The following is a 19,204-nucleotide window of genomic DNA, read 5'->3' as shown; positions in this document are numbered from 1 at the left end:
GTGAACTGTGCGCCGCCGGATCTGCGCATGCGCAGTTGTGCCGGCATCAACCCGCGCATGTGCAGTGGCCTCCTTCAACACGCCGACCCCGACGCAATATGGCGTAGGACTACAGGGGCCGGCGCATAGGGAAAGAGGCCCCCAGTCACAGAGGCCGGCCCGCCGATCGGTGGGTCCCAATCATGGTGACATCGGAGGGCCCCCCCCGGGTCGGAACCCCCTCCCCCCCCCCCCCACAGGCCACCACCCGACCCTTACACGCCGAGATCCCACCGGTCCAGAGCAGGTTAGAATGGCGCCGGCGGGATTCGGCTCTTTTCCGAGGGCTGCTCGGCCCACCGGGCCGGAGAATTGGCTGGCTGCCGCTTAGATCGGCCTGCGACCAGCGCCAACCATGCCGGCTCCAATGGCGCCGAAAATCACGTGCCGGCGTTGGGGCGGCGTAGCCCGTTCGCGGGGATTCTGCAGCCCAGCGCGGGGCTGGGAGAATCCCACCCCATGTTCCTTCGTTTTTGGTCACCTGCCTGGTATTTCCTATTGTGGCCCAGTGTCAATTGTTGCCTATTACTGGTCTTGTGAAGCAATGTGAGCTGTTTTACTCTGCTGCTGATGCTATATAAATGCAAATCGTCGAGTGTCTCCAGCAATATCTGTTTCTGCCTCAGATTTCACAGGGACATATGACATAGGTGTGAGACAAACTCTTTTCCGGCTGATAATTGTCTCAATGAAGTGAGAGGAGGGGATATAAAATGTGTGGATACATCTGGAATTAAACCAAACTGATAATTAGCTCAAGTGTTCAATTCACACAAAGATGACTGAAGGAAAGGACAAGAAAGCGTAAGTTAATTATTTTTTTCTCTCATGAATTAATGAAGCCAAGTCTTTCTTTAGCCTCGAGAAGTTAACATGAATCAAAAGTAGCGGTGTGTTTGCATTACAGGACTGGGTGTTCAATCCTTTTAAAGTTTGCTGAAACTTCCCCACTATCTGAGGGAGCTGTGCGTTGGGGATGTCAATGCGGCTCTTCTGCCGTTGGACGATTTTACTGCCTGACATCATTGTGAGAGACGGAGATCAGAATGCATCCACTGACAGGGGACGTTTGGTATTTATATTGCTGAGTGACTGGATTGAAGTGTCTTTTCCACCACAGTTCAGGGCTGAGGTCTGTGGCTGCAAAGTATGTGAAAATTAACACGCTATACACATATCAAAATTGTACATGCAGAATAACATGCTCTAGTCATTAACGTTACTTAGGCACAACAATGAACCACGGCCCAAATCCTACGGTCAAGGTCAGAATCCTTGGACAAAAGAATACCTGCTTACCTTCCTCCAATTTTTCTGGGCAATCTTCCGATGAGGATTCCTCCAAACTGACTCAGCAACAGGAAACCTCGGGGACATCATTGGCAGGAATCCCCTTTTTTATGGCACTAGCTGCGTATTCTGCTCAGTCAAGAGTTTGAATGTCCACAGCTTGAATGGGTAGCACGGTAGCACACGTGGCTAGCACTGTGGCTTCACAGCGCCATGGCCCCAGGTTCGATTCCCTGCTGGGTCACTGTCTGTGCGGAGTCTGCACATTCTCCCCGTGTCTGCCTGGGTTTCCTCCGAGTGCTCCGGTTTCCTCCCACAGTCCAAAGATGTGCAGGTTAGGTGGATTGGCCATGCTAAATTGCCCTTAATATCCAAAAAGGTTAGGAGGGGTTATTGGGTTACGGGGATAGGGTGGAAGTGAGGGCTTAAGTGGGTCGGTGCAGACGCGATGGGCCGAATGGCCTCCTTCTGCGCTGTATGTTCTATGTATTATGTATCTAGCTTCTTTGAATAGCTACAGAGAGGTGGTAAGTGGATTCGTGGGTGGGTACGATGGGTGAGATGCATGGATGAGAAGGTAGGGTGGGTCAGGTAAGTGGATAGGGTCTGTGAGGTAAATAGGTAAGGGGTAGGATAAGTGACGGGGTATGGTGGGTGAGGTATGGGGTACGGTGGGAAAAGGGGGCTAGGGTGGCAGGCTGAATAGGGTGGTGAAATTAGGTCAGATCAGGGAGAAGTTGGCAACTCAGGGTATAGTCAGAATGTGGATAGGGTATGAAAGTCAGATGGTGAGCTCCAGTCAGTCTGTTTGGGGGTGAGGGGGTCAAGGCCGGTGAGGGTGGAGGTCTGTATGAGTGTTTGGGTCAGTTAGACTAGAGGCACGATTTAATGGAAACAATTCTGAGTGTAATTTGTGGCGGGTTTTGCTGGGAGTTTCTCCCCGGCTCTGTTGGCGAGTTCCCCACCACCATCTAACCACTCTTAGTCACTTTTTTGGATCCTGGGGAGTTTTTCACTGGTTTAGCCATCACTGTGGAGATGAACTCAGAGATCGGGCCGCCATTTTGAAAGGGTGCCCCGATTTCTACCTGTGCGTTTGGGTCCACCCCTACCCATGCTCTCATTGGGGCATGGTGTGGCTGGTAGATCGTGCCCTAGGCTTTTTCTGTGTGACATTTCCTGGTTAACTCTCCAGGTCAGTAAGTTGGAACCATCTTACATCGCTGACTTGGATTCAGAATTCACACCCTTTTTTCAGAATGTCCTGGAGAGCAGTGGAATTTCCCATCAGGAAGTTCAAACCACCTGGGCAATTACATGGGCCTGATATTGGGACGTCCAAGGATCCCTGTAGCGCATCTTAGGGACTATTTCTAGTCTCCTGACTATCTGGAAAGTCTGGGTCCACGTTTATGTTAACACACTGCCTGCACTTTAAGACCACACACCCAATAAAAAAGGGTATCAGAGGGAAATCAGAGAATTATAGATTAGTTGGACATCTATTGTTGGAAAATTGTTGGAGTCCATAGTTGAGGATCGGGTGCCTGAACACCTTGAGAAGTTTAGATAATCAAAGACAGCCAACATGGATTTTAAAGTGTGGATCATGCCTGACAAAATTAATGGAATTTTTTGAAGAAGTGATTGAAGAGGGTGGACAGGGAAATGTCGATGGATATTATTTCTTTGGACTTCCACAAGATACTTGTTAAAAGTTCTCCATAAGAGGCAAGCTGTTGGCCTCTTTGGGAAATCGGCTGAGCGCCAGGAGACTGAGATTAGGGATAATGAGCTGGTGGTCCAATTGGTAGGATGTGACCAGTGGTGACCCACTGGGATCAGAATGGGGCCCTCAACTATTCATTTTATCCATGAACAACTTTGATAATCGTAGTAAGAAGTCTTACAACACCAGGTTAAAGTCCAACAGGTTTGTTTCAAACACGAGCTTTCGGAGCACGGCTCCTTCTTCAGGTGATAATGGAAGAGAAAGCCACATATTCAAACCTGCCAATAACATATTGTCAGTAGTACAGATGGTAATGTAAAATTACAGATAAAGATAGATGAAGTCAATGGGCAAAACTGTGGCAAATGGATTTCAATGTACCCAAATGTGAGGTCAGCCACTTTTAATCTAAAAATGATGTAAGTGTACTTTATATATGGTGAAAACCTAGAAACAGTGAAGGTGGAAAGAAACTTGGGGTCCAGACACACAAGAGCGTTAAAATGTCATAAACAGGTACAGAAATTGATCAAAAAGGCTCATGGAATGTTATCCCATATGGGTGGGGTTTTCCAGCCCCACCCCGCCTGTTGAGATTGTCCGCTTCCGACAGGTGTGCCACTCTGCTGTGCCATCGAATGCCATTTCTGATTGAAACTGCTTACATTTTTAGATTTTGAGATCGAGAAAGGTCAGATGCTAAACCTTGGCGAAGGAAGGTCTCGACAGATCGCCTACTGACCAGTCAGTAGCAGAAGCCCAATGTCCCCAGAAGGACCTGTGCCCGAATTGACATGTGGGCTTAGAAAAAGCCAACCTGTTCCCTTTTGCGCAATCTGAAATGCACGTGCAACCCATGTCTGACTTTTCCTCGCATTTGTGGCTGTTTATACAGGGTTTGGGTTTGAAGTTTATTTTGTGAGCCATAATGGAGTGTGATGTACAGGTTGCCAGAACCCAACATAAGTTAAAATCCCCCTATACCTCACCCCTCACTACCCACCGTACCACCACGCATCCTCTAAGATTGCCCATGCCATCTCCATGCTTCCCATCCAGCATGCAACACGTACAGTCCTCAGGAGCCAAACAATAGCAGCAGGAATGATTATAAAATCATTGGAAAGAAAACCCCACTAATGATCTAATAACACCCTGAATTCAAACGCACAACCAATGAATCCAGAAAAAACCTACTCCCGTGCAAAAGAAAATGATAATCCTTTCAGTGCCTATTAAGTTTATAAACAAACACAGAATCAAAGACACATTTTGTTATTGCAGCCTCTTTATGAGTTTCAATTGTTCCTGGATCAACAGACCATCTGTTGAGGTGAAGCCATTTGACTTTTGAAACCGAGCCAAGCATTCATAATGGCTCCAGCTCTCAGAACAAAACCTTCCAGTTAGTACCTGGTAGAACAGAAGGGTGCTCATTTCCATTTCAAAAGTGAGTGCCTGTCAATCAATGGAAGGGAGCAGGTACAGAAGGTTTTTTCATTTTTCAAGAGCAATGTTTCTTTTAAATAGCCAGAGCTACCAGGTGATTTAAATTACAGTACAAAACATGACAGCAGAGGTTGACACAACATTTCCCCCCCATTGTTTAGTGCATTATGGCACTTTTGACAATTACTAAAATACTGTAATGCATGACGACAATTACACAATGCTGGATGATGTAAGGGTTAACTTACCTTCACAGAGCAGATCCCTATGCAGAGTCACTGCATTAAAAACACATCCACATTGCAAAGCAACAAATAATAACATTTGAAGCTTTCAAAACTGTTACCTTTCAAAACTTTCCCCACTCCTCAGCAGTATTTCCCCCAGTGCTCACAAACTCTTCAATGAGGGGCATTTTCAGGGCTTAAACACATTAAAAATTGTGCAGAGCAAATACAGTATTCATGTAATCCTCACAATGGTGATCCTGATCTCAGGAGAGGTGCATGTGTATTTTGAACCCAAGGCATACCCAGCCCTTTGAGTGCCACACGAAAATGGTGTGGGGTCAGGTAGGCACAGGAAAATTGTATGTTCAGCAGAAAATAAAACAACCTTGATTGGAAGGCAAAACCCCAACGCCTGAAATCCACTGTGAAATAGAACACGGCTGATGAGGTTGTGAAGAAATCCTTTGGGCATCGAAGATCCATGTTGTTCATTCTTGGCAGTTGTTGGGTGGATTTGTGGTTCCACCCACAGCTCAAGGAATAGCAACGTTCTCTCATTCAAGGGATGGCTTCTAACTGCCAAAAGATTTGGGTCCCCTCATCTGTCGGCATAAACACATCTGATTTTCCAGGTAGGACTCACTTCCACTGTCCTGAACCTGCGCCAATGTTATGTTGGGTCCCAACACAGGATTCGGAAACTAGGCAAGGTTCTAGGCCCTTAACATATCGCCTATTGCGCTTCATCTAGTATGTCCCTGTTAGGATCATTCATTTTGACCATAAAGAAATCTCCTTGGGGTTTAGTGTGAATGAGTCTTGCCAAATTCGTAGCTCTGCATGTGTAATTCTGCTCTGTCTCAGGCATATCTGATTGTGAATCATAGTCAGAGTTGAAGCTGGTGTATACTTTGTGGGCTTTCGAATTGATTAGTTGAATCTACGTATTTTATCCTTCAATTCAATGTTTCCCATGAAACCAGTCGCAGTTGATGATGAAGCTGTTTCCTATTGTAGGTTACAAAAGATCTAGGTTGTACGTCATTTTGAGAAATTAAAAGAAGCACAAAATTCATGGCACAGTGTGTCTGGTATCTATGGGAACATTGATATTTCTGGATGAAGAAAGGACAAGGTCCGTCTAGTTTGCCTTCTGTCATTCTGGCAGTTGAATTATATAATAATGGAGCTGTTATTTATTACAATCCATTTCTTTTTTCTTCTTCTAAAATTTAGAGTACCCAATTCATTTTTTCCAATTAAGGGGCAATTTAGCGTGGCCAATCCACCTACTCTGCACATCTTTGGGTTGTGGGGGCGAAACCCACGCAAACACGGGAGAATGTGCAACTCCACACGGACAGTGACCCAGAGCCGGGATCGAACCTGGGACCTCGGCGCCGTGAGGCCGCAGTGCTAACCCACTGTGCCACCGTGCTGCCCCTTACAATCCATTTCTAACAATTAGTTCACAACAGACCCAGATATGACAGGCTGGATTTTCATCCCAGAGATAGATAGCGGATGTTTGGATATTTCCCGGTTTGGAGCGCCGCCTTGGGAGAAAGTTCCTGCAAAGGTGGGGCTTTCATTTTTGGGTGGGGCGGGGGGGGGTGGTTGGTAGGGCAGTGGTGTGGGTGCTAACTGGAGTCAGCCCTGCCTCCCCTTAGTTAGGATGCCGGGTGTGAAGGTGGGCAGTTTTACAGGCCCAACCCAATACTCTGCGACATTGCCCCCATTGCAGTAAAAGCAGCTAAAACAGAAAACAACCCTCCAGCCCTCCTCCTGCACACTCCGTCATCCGGCCCACACAATCACCATGCCGATTCATGCCACTTCATGCCCCTCATGGTTCCCCAATGCTTCCTTATATCTTCCATTCTATAGCATTTCAATGCCCTCTTACCCACTCTGTACAGAACCAATGAACCCTACTGTAAAAAATCTAATGTCCGAGAAAGATTTCAAAGACCAGTCATTCATTTATAACCTTCTGGCAGATAACTCCTTTTAATATAGCTCTGTAAATGTGTCAATGAACCAGCCATTTATGGTATCAATAGCAGAAAGGTGCAAGCACATCATTATACATTCTTGGCTGAAATCTCAGCCATCCATTTGTCGCGTGAGACAGCTGCTGCAAAGGGAACGCATTGGTTGACTGACAGCTTTCTCAGATCTTTTTCTCAATTGCTCAATGTTCATTTACACAAGATACAGATGTATCAGGTGCGAGCAGTTCCTGCTAGTGATACTTTAAAGAGATGGTTGGTTGACACTTTTAAAGGGATGTAGTAAAAGGGGTTCTTTGTAAGAAGGCTAGAAATGAATGACTGGTCCTTTCACACACATGACATTTTTTACTATAGGGTTCAGTGGTTCTGTACAGAGTGCATACTGGGTGAATGGGCTTTGAAGTGCTATAGGTTGGCATGGAATTTACGATGGGCCACTGGAGTGAGTGGACGGGCATAGGTTGGCATGGGAGACATGGATAAGCACTTTTGTATTTTCCCTTAAAAAAAGTTTCCATCTGCAAAACTAAGGTTCAAATGCCTCTGAGGGGGGCTGTGCAACCCTACGTATTGAAAAGCTGTACTGACTCCATGATAATTATGGTGGACTAGAAGATGCCTGTCTCCGCAATGAAATGAAATTAAATGAAATCGCTTATTGTCACAAGTCGGCTTCAAATGAAGTTACTGTGAAAAGCCCCTAGTCGCCACATTCCAGCGCCTGTTCGGGGAGGCTGGTAGGGGAATTGAACCGTGCTGCTGGCCTGCCTTGGTCTGCTTTCAAAGCCAGCGATTTAGCCCTGTGCTAAACCAGCAAGCAAGCAAGGCAGGTTGGGAGTGCAGAGTGAAGGCTTGCAACCCTCTCCAGCCTGCACTCATACCCCATTCTGATAAAGATTGGAGGCGCTGGGATTGAGGTCGGAAATCCCTTTGAAAGGTCTTTTTACGGACGACACGGTGCTGCAGTGGTTAGCACTGTTGCCTCACGCCACCGAGGACCTGGGGTTCAATCCTGGCCCAGGGTCACTGTCCATGTGGAGCTTGCACATTCTTCCCGTGTCTGCGTGGGTCTCATCCCGTAACAGCCTCCCCGAACAGGCGCCGGAATGTGGCGACTAGGGGCTTTTCACAGTAACTTCATTTGAAGCCTACTCGTGACAATAAGCGATTTTCATTTTCATTTCATCCCTACAACCCAAAAAGATGTACAGGGTAGGTGGATTGACCACGCTAATTTGTCCCTTAATTGGGAAATAAAGGTCTTCTAAGGTCTGTCTCCGACTCCACGTAAATCTGCCCCGAGGCAAGGGAACCCCCTGCCTCTTAATGGATAACTTTGGAAATCATGAAGTCCATGGTTCCTTCCAAACCATCTTACACTTACCACATATCATCTCTCAAATTATTCATGTACTGCCCCCCAAAATACTTTATCAGTGAGTGGGTGGGTTTCCTGCGAACACTTGTTGCTGGGCACCGCCTTCTGTGCAGATTCTTGACCAGTTGCAGAATTGTTTTAACATATTCCACCCTGTAGACATACAGAGAAGGAGGAAAGCTTGGAGATTGTGCAAATTCCCTTTAGACTATCTACCAGGCAGATCTTCCTTCAAGCTAAAGGCAACATGGAGTCACAGGCAGCGCGGTAGCTGTGGCTTCACAGCGCCAGGGTCCCAGGTTCGATTCTCCGCTGGGTCACTGTCTGTGCAGTCTACACTTTCTCCCCGTGTCTGCGTGGGTTTCCTCTGGGTGCTCCGGTTTCCTCCCACAGTCCAAAGACGTGCAGGTTAGCTGGATGACCATGATAAATTGCCCTTAGTGACCAAAAAAGGTTAGGAGGGGTTATTGGGTTACTGGGATAGCGTGGAAGCGAGGGCTTAAGTGGGTCGGTGCAGACTCGATGGGCCGAATGGCCTCCTTCTGCACTCTATGTTCTATGTTCTAAGGTGGAGGAGTGTAATGAACTTGGAAGGTCCCACCACACTCTTATGCCAGTGTAAAGAATTCCAAAGCCCTATTCAAAGAAGAGTAAGAGGAATTTCCCCATGACCAGTGGGGGGTTGAGGCATAAATAAAGAACTGTCACTAAACAACCCAATTAAGGGTTCAGGGGATACGTCTTTACCCAGAGAGTCGTTAAAATGTGGAACTTGCGACCGCATGGAGCAGTTGAAGCAAATAGCAGAGATGAATTTACTAAGTGAACACATGAGAGAGTTAAGAGAGATATGAGGATGAGATTAGACGGAGAAGTGTAATGTGAAACATAGATGCTGGCATGGAGCTCTGGAACTATTAGCTTGTTTTTGTGCTCCATATTCGATGAAATTCTGTGCAATATCCCCTACTGCCTGTCATTTTCAATTTCTTCAAACTATCAGTCAACAATGAAAACATGAAATCCTTGTCAGTGCCGTATTGCTGAGGATCTAAATTAGCATTGACAGGCACCCTTGGGCAGTGCTCGTTTTAAGAACAACAGTCTTCTTCAATAGTTAAATCATTGATACACAAAATGAACTGGAATGATTGCAGAACTGAACCCTGTGGGACCACTCATAACAACTTCAAACCATTCTGAAAAGCTGCCCATAACTCCTACTCTCTGCTTTTCCCTTAAAACCAGTTTTTAGTCCAGCTTGCTGCACTTGTCTTAATTTCCAATAGACCCTTGTGCAGTTCCTCATCAGCGACTTCTTGAAAGTCTAAGTACACGACAACCACTTCATTCCCCTCCCCACAATCCAGTGTACCTCTCATCTCTTCAAACAAGGTTTCTCAAGCAAGATCTTCATTTCTGAAATCCGAGTGCTTGGAACTAAACTCCCCCCCCCCCCAACAAGCTTTTTAGTAATTTCATCTTTAAAGATACCAAAATTACCCCTTCGGTAGATGCTGAACTCAACTGGCCTACGTTGTGTACATAGACGATTACAGATGAGTAGCAGTTGGAATGTTGTCCAGTATCTCAAAGCCCAGTAACAGAACACCACGTCTAATACCCAGGGGTTTAAGATTAGGTCCAGAAAGAAATGAGGGAGAGACACCACTCATTCAGAAGCAGGATGATACACCTTTGGTATTCCCTGGAATTTAAAAGATGGGGGAGGGTGATTTGCTTAAAGGTTTCAAGATAATAAGGGGAACTGTTAAGGTTGATGGAGAGAAATGATTTCTGCTGATAGGGGAAATCTAGTACTAGGGGGCATAGTCAGAAAAATCAGAACCAGCAGGGCAGCACGGTAGCACAGTGGTCAGCACAGTTGCTTCACAGCTACAGGGTCTCAGGTTCGATTCCCGGCTTGGGTCACTGCCTGTGTGGAGTTTGCACGTTCTCCCCGTGTGTGCGTGGGTTTCCTCCAGGTGCTCCGGTTTCCTCCCACAGTCCAAAGATGTGTGGGTTAGGTGGATGGGCCATGCTAAATTGCCCTTAGTTTCCAATAAAAGGGTGTGGTCGGGTTACTGGGTTACGGGCATAGGGTGGAGGTGTGGGCTTGGTGCACGTTCTAAGAGCCGGTGCAGACGTGATGGGCTAAATGGCCTCCTTCTGCACTGTGAATTCTATGATTTTGAGAGTTAACACTAATACCAAAACAAAATACTGCAGGAAACCGGAAATAAACACAGAAATACTGTAATTACTCAGCAGGCCAGCAGTGTCTGTGGTGAGGAACAGAAGCTAGCCTTGCTGAGTATTTCCAGAATGTTCTGCTTTTATTTCAAGAGTGAAGTTTGGGAATACCTTTACACACAAAGAATGGTAAGAGTTTGAAACTCTGTTCCACCAACAGCCAGTGATTAAGTTTAAATCTTAGATTGATTGAGTTTTATTAATCAAAAGGTTTTAAGAACTATACAGGATAAGGGTGGCTTATACATAGTCACGTCATGGATGAGTCGTGATCACATTAAAGGCTGGAACATGCGCATGGGTTTAAATGGCCTATAATCTCATTCATATGTTCCCACCTCAAATAAAGACCCCCAAATTACAGGTGAGTAGCAATTAGAATGAAGTCCAGTATTTCAAATGCCAGTAATAGAACACTGCGTCTAATACCCAGGGGTTTAAGATTAAGCCCAGAAAGAGATGAGGGAGAGACACAACTCATGACATCCACAAACAGAATGGTGCATCTGTGATGAATGTAAAATTTTAGGTATATTGGATTATAAATATTTGGTGAAGTAAGGGTTAAAAGTCTGGGTTGTGTGTGTTTGACTGCTGCAGTCATGTTTCAAATAGAATCTTGGTTTGAAAGACAACAAAGCTTTTCGGAGTCTGAGGTGCAATTAACCATCATAAAAAGCTTGGGTTAATGCAATTTTGTTTTGATTAAGAAGATTCCCTGGGAGTTAATTAGTTTTTAGCTTGGTGAGAGGATGTCATTGCTGGGTGGAGCTAAGGCATCAGGGCTTTTTCAGAAAACATTTCCAGTTTCAGTCCTGATTCTGGTTGAAGCTGAGACCTAGTAAGTTGTTCGCACTGTAGATTAGCTAAAAGAGATCAATTGTATTTAAAGCAGTGCAGACTTGTCTGAGGGCAAGGGGGAGCTGAAACAAGCCAGTTGAAAACAGCCTTTGAAGACATCCAGCCAGAGTTCTTGCAAGGGTTTGGACTGGAGTCAGATGTGTTCTGCAAAGCTGTGTCAAGAGATCCTTTCTCAAAGAGTAACTCTGTAAAGCAAGTATTATTCTGTGCCGTAAGTATTTAGGGTGGGTGGAGAGCGGAGGTGGCCTATTTTCCTAAGTGGGAATAAAGAAACAAATTAAGGGGATTGCATTTACTGTGTTGAGTAATATTGTTTTAGGGGTAATTGTAAGTTATTTTCGGGAGTGATGTTCAAGATTTTAACACTGTGTTAGGAATAGAGTTTATTTTAATACACCATACCCCTATTTCTTTGTGCAGTCATTCCTGGAGCGAAGTATCCTTTCCTCACAGTCTTACAAAAGTACAATTAAATATTGGGTTTCGGTCCAATATCCTAGCCACTGCTGGTCTGAGATTGTGATACACCTTCAGTATTCCCTGGAATTCGGAAGATGGCACACCTCACATAACTGTCCCAAATAAAACGTAAGAAATCAACATCCCCAAATGATTAATCCCAAAATATTCATCCCCAAATTATACGTTTCAAATATCAACACCAAATACTGTAATAGATTGGAAGCTTCTTTTTGATGCAATATCTTACCTTGCTGGAGAATCTCCATTCTCATCGAACCATACTTCCTCGCCAGAGACCCCAATGAATGAAGTCTTTATTATAAACTGTAGTAATTTGTTGCCATCAACCGGCTTCATTGCTTCACAGAGTCCCAAGTGACCTGGACAGAGAGATTTGTGCATGTCATGCAACCCATGGGCCATAGCGTAAATGGCATTGATGATGAAACCCATCTTGCTGTCTTGCACATAATTTTCTGCTAAACTTTCATTCCCTGGAGAAGAGAAACAGGTTTTCATCAGTGACTCATGCTGCAATTTTTACTCAATGATCTTGCTATTTTAATCGACACACCTGTAAGAATGAAAGGGAAGACAAGGTAAATTAGAAAGGAGTGATTTGGGGATGCCCGACTTGTCATTGGCAATTGCACAGATGGATTCCATCTGGTTCTGGTGTTCTTTTGCGGGTAAAGTGACAAATGGTAATTACTCCTTCACAATGCATTATTCCACCTTTCATCACAAACTAATAGATTCTATTAGTGTTAACGTACTTCAGTCTATAGAGACAGACAAAGTCAACTGGGGCATTGAGATGGAAAGAGAAGATGGTGAATACACAATTGGGAAAGATGTTGCACGAAATAGCATGCGCAATATGTCTGATCTACATCATGCTAGGAGCGAGAGCTAATTTCCTGTATTAACTCCAGGCAGGTTCTATTGGATATAAAGAATGATGAGAAATGCTTAGGACATTATTCTGTTACAAGCTCAGTTAATGCTATAACTGGACGGGAAAGTTCCAGAATGGAAGCTTGGCTCAAAAGATCGTAACTTTTACTTTATTAAATAAAACGTGGAGGAAGAGAATCTCAGGGCCGCTAATTAGTTTTAACAAGATAAAATGTTTATTAAACATGAACAAATTGGATTATAATACAATACTCATTTACCCCCCCCCACCCCATCCCCACCGCGCCCCCCAAGTTAACAACTAAACACAGAAGTGAAACCTCGATGGAAACGGCGCTTGTTTTCCCCACTGCTGTTTCCATCAATGTTTCACTTTCAGGTTTTACACCTCCCCCTTCAGGTGTCCTGTGTCTTAAAGACTTTTACACAAACTCCAAGATGCAGCCACCAACTTCCACAAATATTTCAAATAATGTCTCCCAAGCTTTCGCTATTTCTCACAAAACTTATCCCCCTGCAGATATCTTTTTGGCCTCTCACGATCCAATGTCTTTTCAACTCTCATGGGGCCTCACGGTAGCATGGTGGTTAGCATCAATGCTTCACAGCTCCAGGGTCCCAGGTTCGATTCCCGGCTGGGTCACTGTCTGTGTGGAGTCTGCACGTCCTCCCCTTGTGTGCGTGGGTTTCCTCCGGGTGCTCCGGTTTCCTCCCACAGTCCAAAGATGTGCGGGTTAGGTGGATTGGCCATGCTAAATTGCCCGTAGTGTAAGGTTAATGGGGGGATTGTTGGGTTACAGGTATACGGGTTACGTGGGTTTAAGTAGGGTGATCGTTGCTCGGCACAACATTGAGGGCCGAAGGGCCTGTTCTGTGCTGTACTGTTCTATTCTATTCTCTCCCTGACTTTACTGAACAGTAATCTGTTCTGATTCAATCTGTTCTGGTTTCCAGTTTCCTCTATTGTTTTAACTCCAGATCTCCTCTTCATTTTGTTAGTTTCCTTAGCTAGTTGGATTCTAGGTTTCTGGCATTTATTTTCTCAACCGTTACTTCACAGTATGTTTTTTCTACTAGCAAGGCTGAGAGAGGTGCCCTCTTTAGCCTGTTAAAACCAACTGCCTCTAGCAGAGCTGTGAAAGCTGCCTTTTCTCTCACTGCCTGCCTCCCACTGCAATCAAATTAGCTAACTAAACTTTAAAATGTTCTTGACCTTACAAGGCCCCAATTGCTAAGCAACACAGCAGCATGGTAGCATAGTGGCTAGCACAATTGCTTCACATCTCCAGGGTCCCAGGTTCGATTCCCGGCTTGGCTCACTGTCTGTGCGGAGTCTGCACATTCTCCCCATGTCTGCGTGAGTTTCCTCCGGGTGCTCCGGTTTCCTCCCACAGTCCAAAGATGTGCTGCTAGGTGGATTGGCCATGACAAATTGCCCTTAGTGTCTAAAATTGCCCTTAGTGTTGGGTGGGGTTGCTGGGTTATTGGGGTGGGGGTGTGGGCTTGGGTGGGGTGCTCTTTCCGGGAGCCGGTGCAGACTCGATGAGCCAAATGGCCTCCTTCTGCACTATAAATTCTATGATTCTATGAACACCCACATACCTCTGCTGACATATTTATTCCTCACGCCGTAGCCCTCTCTCAGCACAATAGAGACACAGTTGGAACTTAACCAACCCTCACACATACAAACACCTTTGTCCAGCATCTCACTATAGATCTTACTCTTCCAGGCACAGAAACATTTTGTTGATCAGGAGACATACATGTGGAGGCCTGTGTGGTCACAGTATCCAGTGAACACAATGAAGAGTTTCACTGTTCTGGCTCACTGGGCGTTCTGTTGTCTAACTACGTATTAGGCAGGAATGGTATACTGTTTATCACAGGGGAGGTCAGGGACCACTGATGGTTGTTTCCAGGTGACTATCTATTGCAAACCTGAAACTTCTCACCAGCCGGTTCAACCAAACCCCCTCTGTTTAGGCATAACTGCTGCTTTAGTTCTGTCGTAACTCCTTCACTAGTAACCATAAATGCAAGATGGTTACTAATAAACCTCAAAGAATTCAGGAGAACCTTCTATACCCATAGAGAGAAACATGGAACTTATAGGGTGGTTGAGGCAAATAGAATAGATACTTTTAAGGGGAATGTGGGTAAGCACACGAGTGAGAAGTGAATAGAAGGAAGAGCCAATAGGGCTGGATAAAATAGGGTGGGAAGAAGCTTGCATGGAGCATAAACACTTACATAGACTAGATAGGTTGAAAGACCCATGTCCCTGCTTTAAATATTATGAAATTCTATATAATTCATTCAGGTTCTCTCAGATTATTAAAATCTTAAATTGGCTTGTGTAGAAATGAATGTCAAATTGTTTGATAATTTGGTGGCTGAAACCGAGATAGAAGAGTCAGAGAAATAAGGAGAGGATGATAAGAGAAGATAAATTACATGCGCAGCTGTTCCAGTTGCCAGCTTTGTGATTCATTGCAACGTACTTTCTGACTGACTGCAATGTTCCCTGTCTCTAGGAGCTGGCTTTCTGCACAGACATGTCTGCCTCACTGTGTTTCTCTTGGCTTGAAATTCACCTTGATCAATTTTAGAAAAGCAGGAAATCTGGGGCAAATGGTCACTTTCAGCTGTGCAGGATTACACGCTGAGAAACTGCACTGGAGACCCATATTTTCCATTTCAGTGATTTTGCAGGGCCGGTTCGCATCTCTGCAGTTAACCAATGTCACAGTAAAATTCAGAGGGTAAATCTTCCATTCATGTCAGAGCAGGAGATGATCATTCAGCCCCTCGGTCTATTCTGCCATTCAATTAAATCCTGATGGGCCTATATTTCAACTCGTTACCTGCCTCGACTCTGTAACACTTAGGGCTCGATTCAACTAATTGGGAATAAAGTCCCATAGCGAGCGCAAGTAGCCACGAGTTTTCTGGCGCTCGCAGCACTGATAAACACATGGTTATACAATGCGACGCACGTTGTATAAGGGGCCTCAGTGAGGACCGCAGAGACAAGGCTGCACATAGTTCCGTTCTGTACACTGGGGAGCTCCGCTGTCCAGAACTCCTCAGTGTAGTGAGAGATCAGGGCACCATTTTTAAATGGAATACCGATCTCCAAGGCCCCTGAAACGACTCCAACCCCACAACCCCAACCCTCCCCCCAGCCCGAATGCATTATGATAGAGTCCCCTGTCCCTCCCATTGTAACACCCATGCAGAGCACACCCGGCCCATTCGTGCGCAAAAAACCCAACCTGGCATCTTTACAGTACCGACCTGACATCCTGGCAGTACTCCTGCCAGTGCCACTTGGGCACCTTGTGCCAGAACACTATACCCTTCCCAAAGAGCATGCAGCTAGAAGCCTTTGATCCCCTGGGAAACCCCCACGAGTGTCGTTTTGTTTGACGAATGCTGAACAGTGCTCGCCTGAGGTCTCCGAGGTGTAGGGGATGAATCCCAAAGCCTCAGCTACCTCGGGAATCTGCACATTTGAGTGAGACTAGCTCACTTGCTCCAATGTGCAGATTTGCCAAAAAGTTATCCCGCTCATAATGGGCAGGATTTACATCGCAACGTTGCGAGCTGGGTAGATCCCGGGAGAGGGTGTCTCCCAGCTTTTATTGGCCTCGCTGCGCCGTGGTGAGCTGCTTTTCAGGCGCAATGTGACCATTGGATCACGCCCTTAATACCCTTTATTCAACCAAAAACTATCAATCGCAATCTTGAAAATTTGAATTACACGTCAGCTGTTATAACCCTTGAGGAGATCACAACATAAGGGGCGGAATTCTCCGACCCCACGCCGGGTCGGAGAATCCCCGGGGGGCCATAAAAAATTGCCCTTAGGTTAGATGTGGTTACGAGGATAGGGTGGAGATGTGGGGTTAAGTAGGGTGCTCTTTCCTGGAGCCGGTGCAGACTCGATGGGCAGAATGGCCTCCTTCTGCACTGTAAATTCTATGATTCGATGATTACCCCCGGCATTTGGAGAGTAAGTTGCAGAGGAGGCAGATTGTGATTTCAGTCAAAGTGTAATGCCAACCTGATGACCATGCTGCCATTTTTGATCTTGCTGCTCCAACTGATGTCCTCTTTCAAATCTGACCTGCAGCATCAGTGAGGAATCAGCTCACCAGGGCTGTTTAAAAAGGGAGCATCACCACCTTGCAGGTTCCACTGGCTCTTGTGAGCTTGTCGAAATGTTTGGTGGTTTACAGAGTTGGTGAAATGTGGTGTTGCAGGTGGAGAAGTCAGTGGCTGTGACCGCAAAGACTATGGATATCCATGTGATCCCAACACTCCATTCCATTTCCCCTTGGGCTGCGGCATGAGAGGGAGATTGAGCAGAATCGGCACAGGAGACAAGCTTCTGGCAGTGGGCTGCCGGGTGTGAACGTCTCTCAGTAGGAGGCCTTATCCATCCAGGTCTTCCTGATCTCAAACTAAGCCAGAAGATAGCAGTGACACTGGCAGTCTCTGCACAGGTCACCGTGGCTCAGAATATTTTTGGATTGGGATTCCTCCAGGCTGGACAAGATGGCATTGATTACATCTCCCAGTTCGTCATCCACAGATCGATGGACCGCTGTGAGACCTGGCAAGCCCCTTTTGAACACTGGCGTCCCCAGCCATGATAGTTTGAACCCGCGAGGCAGCAAACTGGGCTTGCATTATAACATGTTCTCACAGTCTTCCATTGCACTTCGGTGACTCCTGCTGGCTCTGAAAAGAAACTGGGACGCCAACTGATCATCAGAAACTGCCTCATGGCTGGATCCACAGCTGCTGTCATAAAGTTTGCCACCTTGTTCCAGGTCCTGTGCCAGGTTGGTGCTGGGCTCCATGACATTGATAACAATCGTTCTAGCAGGCCTGCTAATGCACCAAGCATTTCATCATGCATGCCAGCAGTCTTTTTCTGCAGCCCACCACATCAAAGTCTGCATCTAAGTCCTCTGCAGCAAGATTTGTAAGAGGCCTTGCCCTCGAGGGAGTTGGCACCCATGCTATCCTCTCTTCCCTTACCTGACCGCAGGCTCCAAGTAAGTCTCCCCGTATAGATCCCACGTCTATGCTACCCTCATGCAATGTTCGTCTCTGAGCTGGTGGTTGCGAATGTGAGAGTGAATGGCAATGGTTTATCATCATTAGTGTGCTATTCCTCTGCATTTCATGCTTCTGCACAAGTGGTTTGACCAGATGCCAGATCTTGTGTACCTTAAAGGTGCAAGGTTCCAGTTGTTAGGCACGGGTTGGGTACAGAAGAGATGCATGCTTATACTATCAGCAGCTTGTAAATCAAATTGTGGGATGAAGTGGAAGTCTCCCCGAACAGGCACCGGAATGTGGCGACTAGGGGCTTTTCACAGTAACTTCATTGAAGCCTACTCGTAACAATAAGTGATTATTATAATTATTAAGCGTAGGAACGTACAATCATCTTCTATGGTTCGAACCCTGCTATCAGTCACTGCCTAATTCATTAAAAAAATTTTTAGAGTACCCAATTATCTTTTTTTCCAATTAAGAGGCAATTTAGCGTGGCCAATCCACCTAACCTTCACATCCTTGAGTTGTGGGGGTAAAACCCATGCAGACATGGGGAGAATGTGCAAACTCCACACGGACAGTGACCCAGTGCCGGGATTCAAACCCGGGTCCTCAATGCTGCAGTCCCAGTGCTAACCACTGCGCCACATGCCGCCTCTGCCTAATTCATGAAGCTCAGCGCCGCCGGCTCCACTGGGGTCAGGACACACCCATGCCTGTCTCTCGCTGGTTAAAGTTTAGCATTTGTGTTTTTGTACCGCTTTGCTTTGCTGGAGTGTGATGTGTGCGTCTAAGCTAAATAGCTAGCAGTGAGATGTATGCACGAGTCTTGTAGCAATGCTAAGCTTGTAAGGGTGAGATGAACGTTGGAATGTGAGTTATTAATGGTACTTGATAGAGAATGCTAGCAGATGTGTGAAGAGTGGAGTAGCGAATGGAGCGGTGTATGAACAGTTGTTTGGTAAGGATATGTCATTTGCATTTGACCTTAACCATTCAGATGAGGTCATGAAATACTTCTTGCACTACATCCAGGTCCTTGGGACTTGACTTCTTGCATTCGCAGCAGTGGCTATTTTCTTCCACTGCTTTGTCAATGATTGTCTGGACAGCCTCCTGGTCCTCTGTGTGTAGAGAACCTCTCTCCTGTCCACCTCATGCAACAAGACCTCTAATGTTGCATTTGAGAAGTTTTATTTTGGTCTGAGATACTTCTGCAGCCACTGTGAGCACCAATCACAGCCAGACTTCCCTTTATGAGGCGCAGGCTGGTTTTAAGTGGCGTAGCCTCACACAAGTTTAGGTTAATTGCCGAGACATGCAGCCATTCAGCAGTGTATTCAGTGTTGGACTATACACTACTGTGATTATAATTAGCAGGCAGTGAGAGTATATGTCCTACTTGCATTGGGCCAGGTGTGAGCTACTTGTGCATTGTGACCCACAGGCTTGCTTCCAGGCCTTCTCTAATTTTTCTGCCATGTCTGTTCTCAACTTGCGG

General features: G+C 45.9%; 1 protein-coding gene across 4 annotated transcripts in view; it reads right to left on the bottom strand.

The window, feature by feature from the left end:
- Positions 1 to 19,204, bottom strand: part of LOC119970450 (metabotropic glutamate receptor 1-like) — a 328,367-nt gene that overhangs the window by 53,526 nt on the left and 255,637 nt on the right. For all 4 annotated transcript variants that reach the window (XM_038805092.1, XM_038805077.1, XM_038805103.1 and 1 more), the window contains exon 5: positions 11,957 to 12,203. In XM_038805092.1, the coding sequence (XP_038661020.1) occupies positions 11,957 to 12,203 (247 nt within the window). The remainder of the gene's footprint in view (positions 1 to 11,956; positions 12,204 to 19,204) is intronic.

This window comes from Scyliorhinus canicula, chromosome 1 (assembly GCF_902713615.1).
Source record: "Scyliorhinus canicula chromosome 1, sScyCan1.1, whole genome shotgun sequence".
In the NCBI taxonomy this organism is placed as follows: domain Eukaryota; kingdom Metazoa; phylum Chordata; class Chondrichthyes; order Carcharhiniformes; family Scyliorhinidae; genus Scyliorhinus; species Scyliorhinus canicula.
This window is presented reverse-complemented; position numbering and strand designations above follow the sequence as displayed.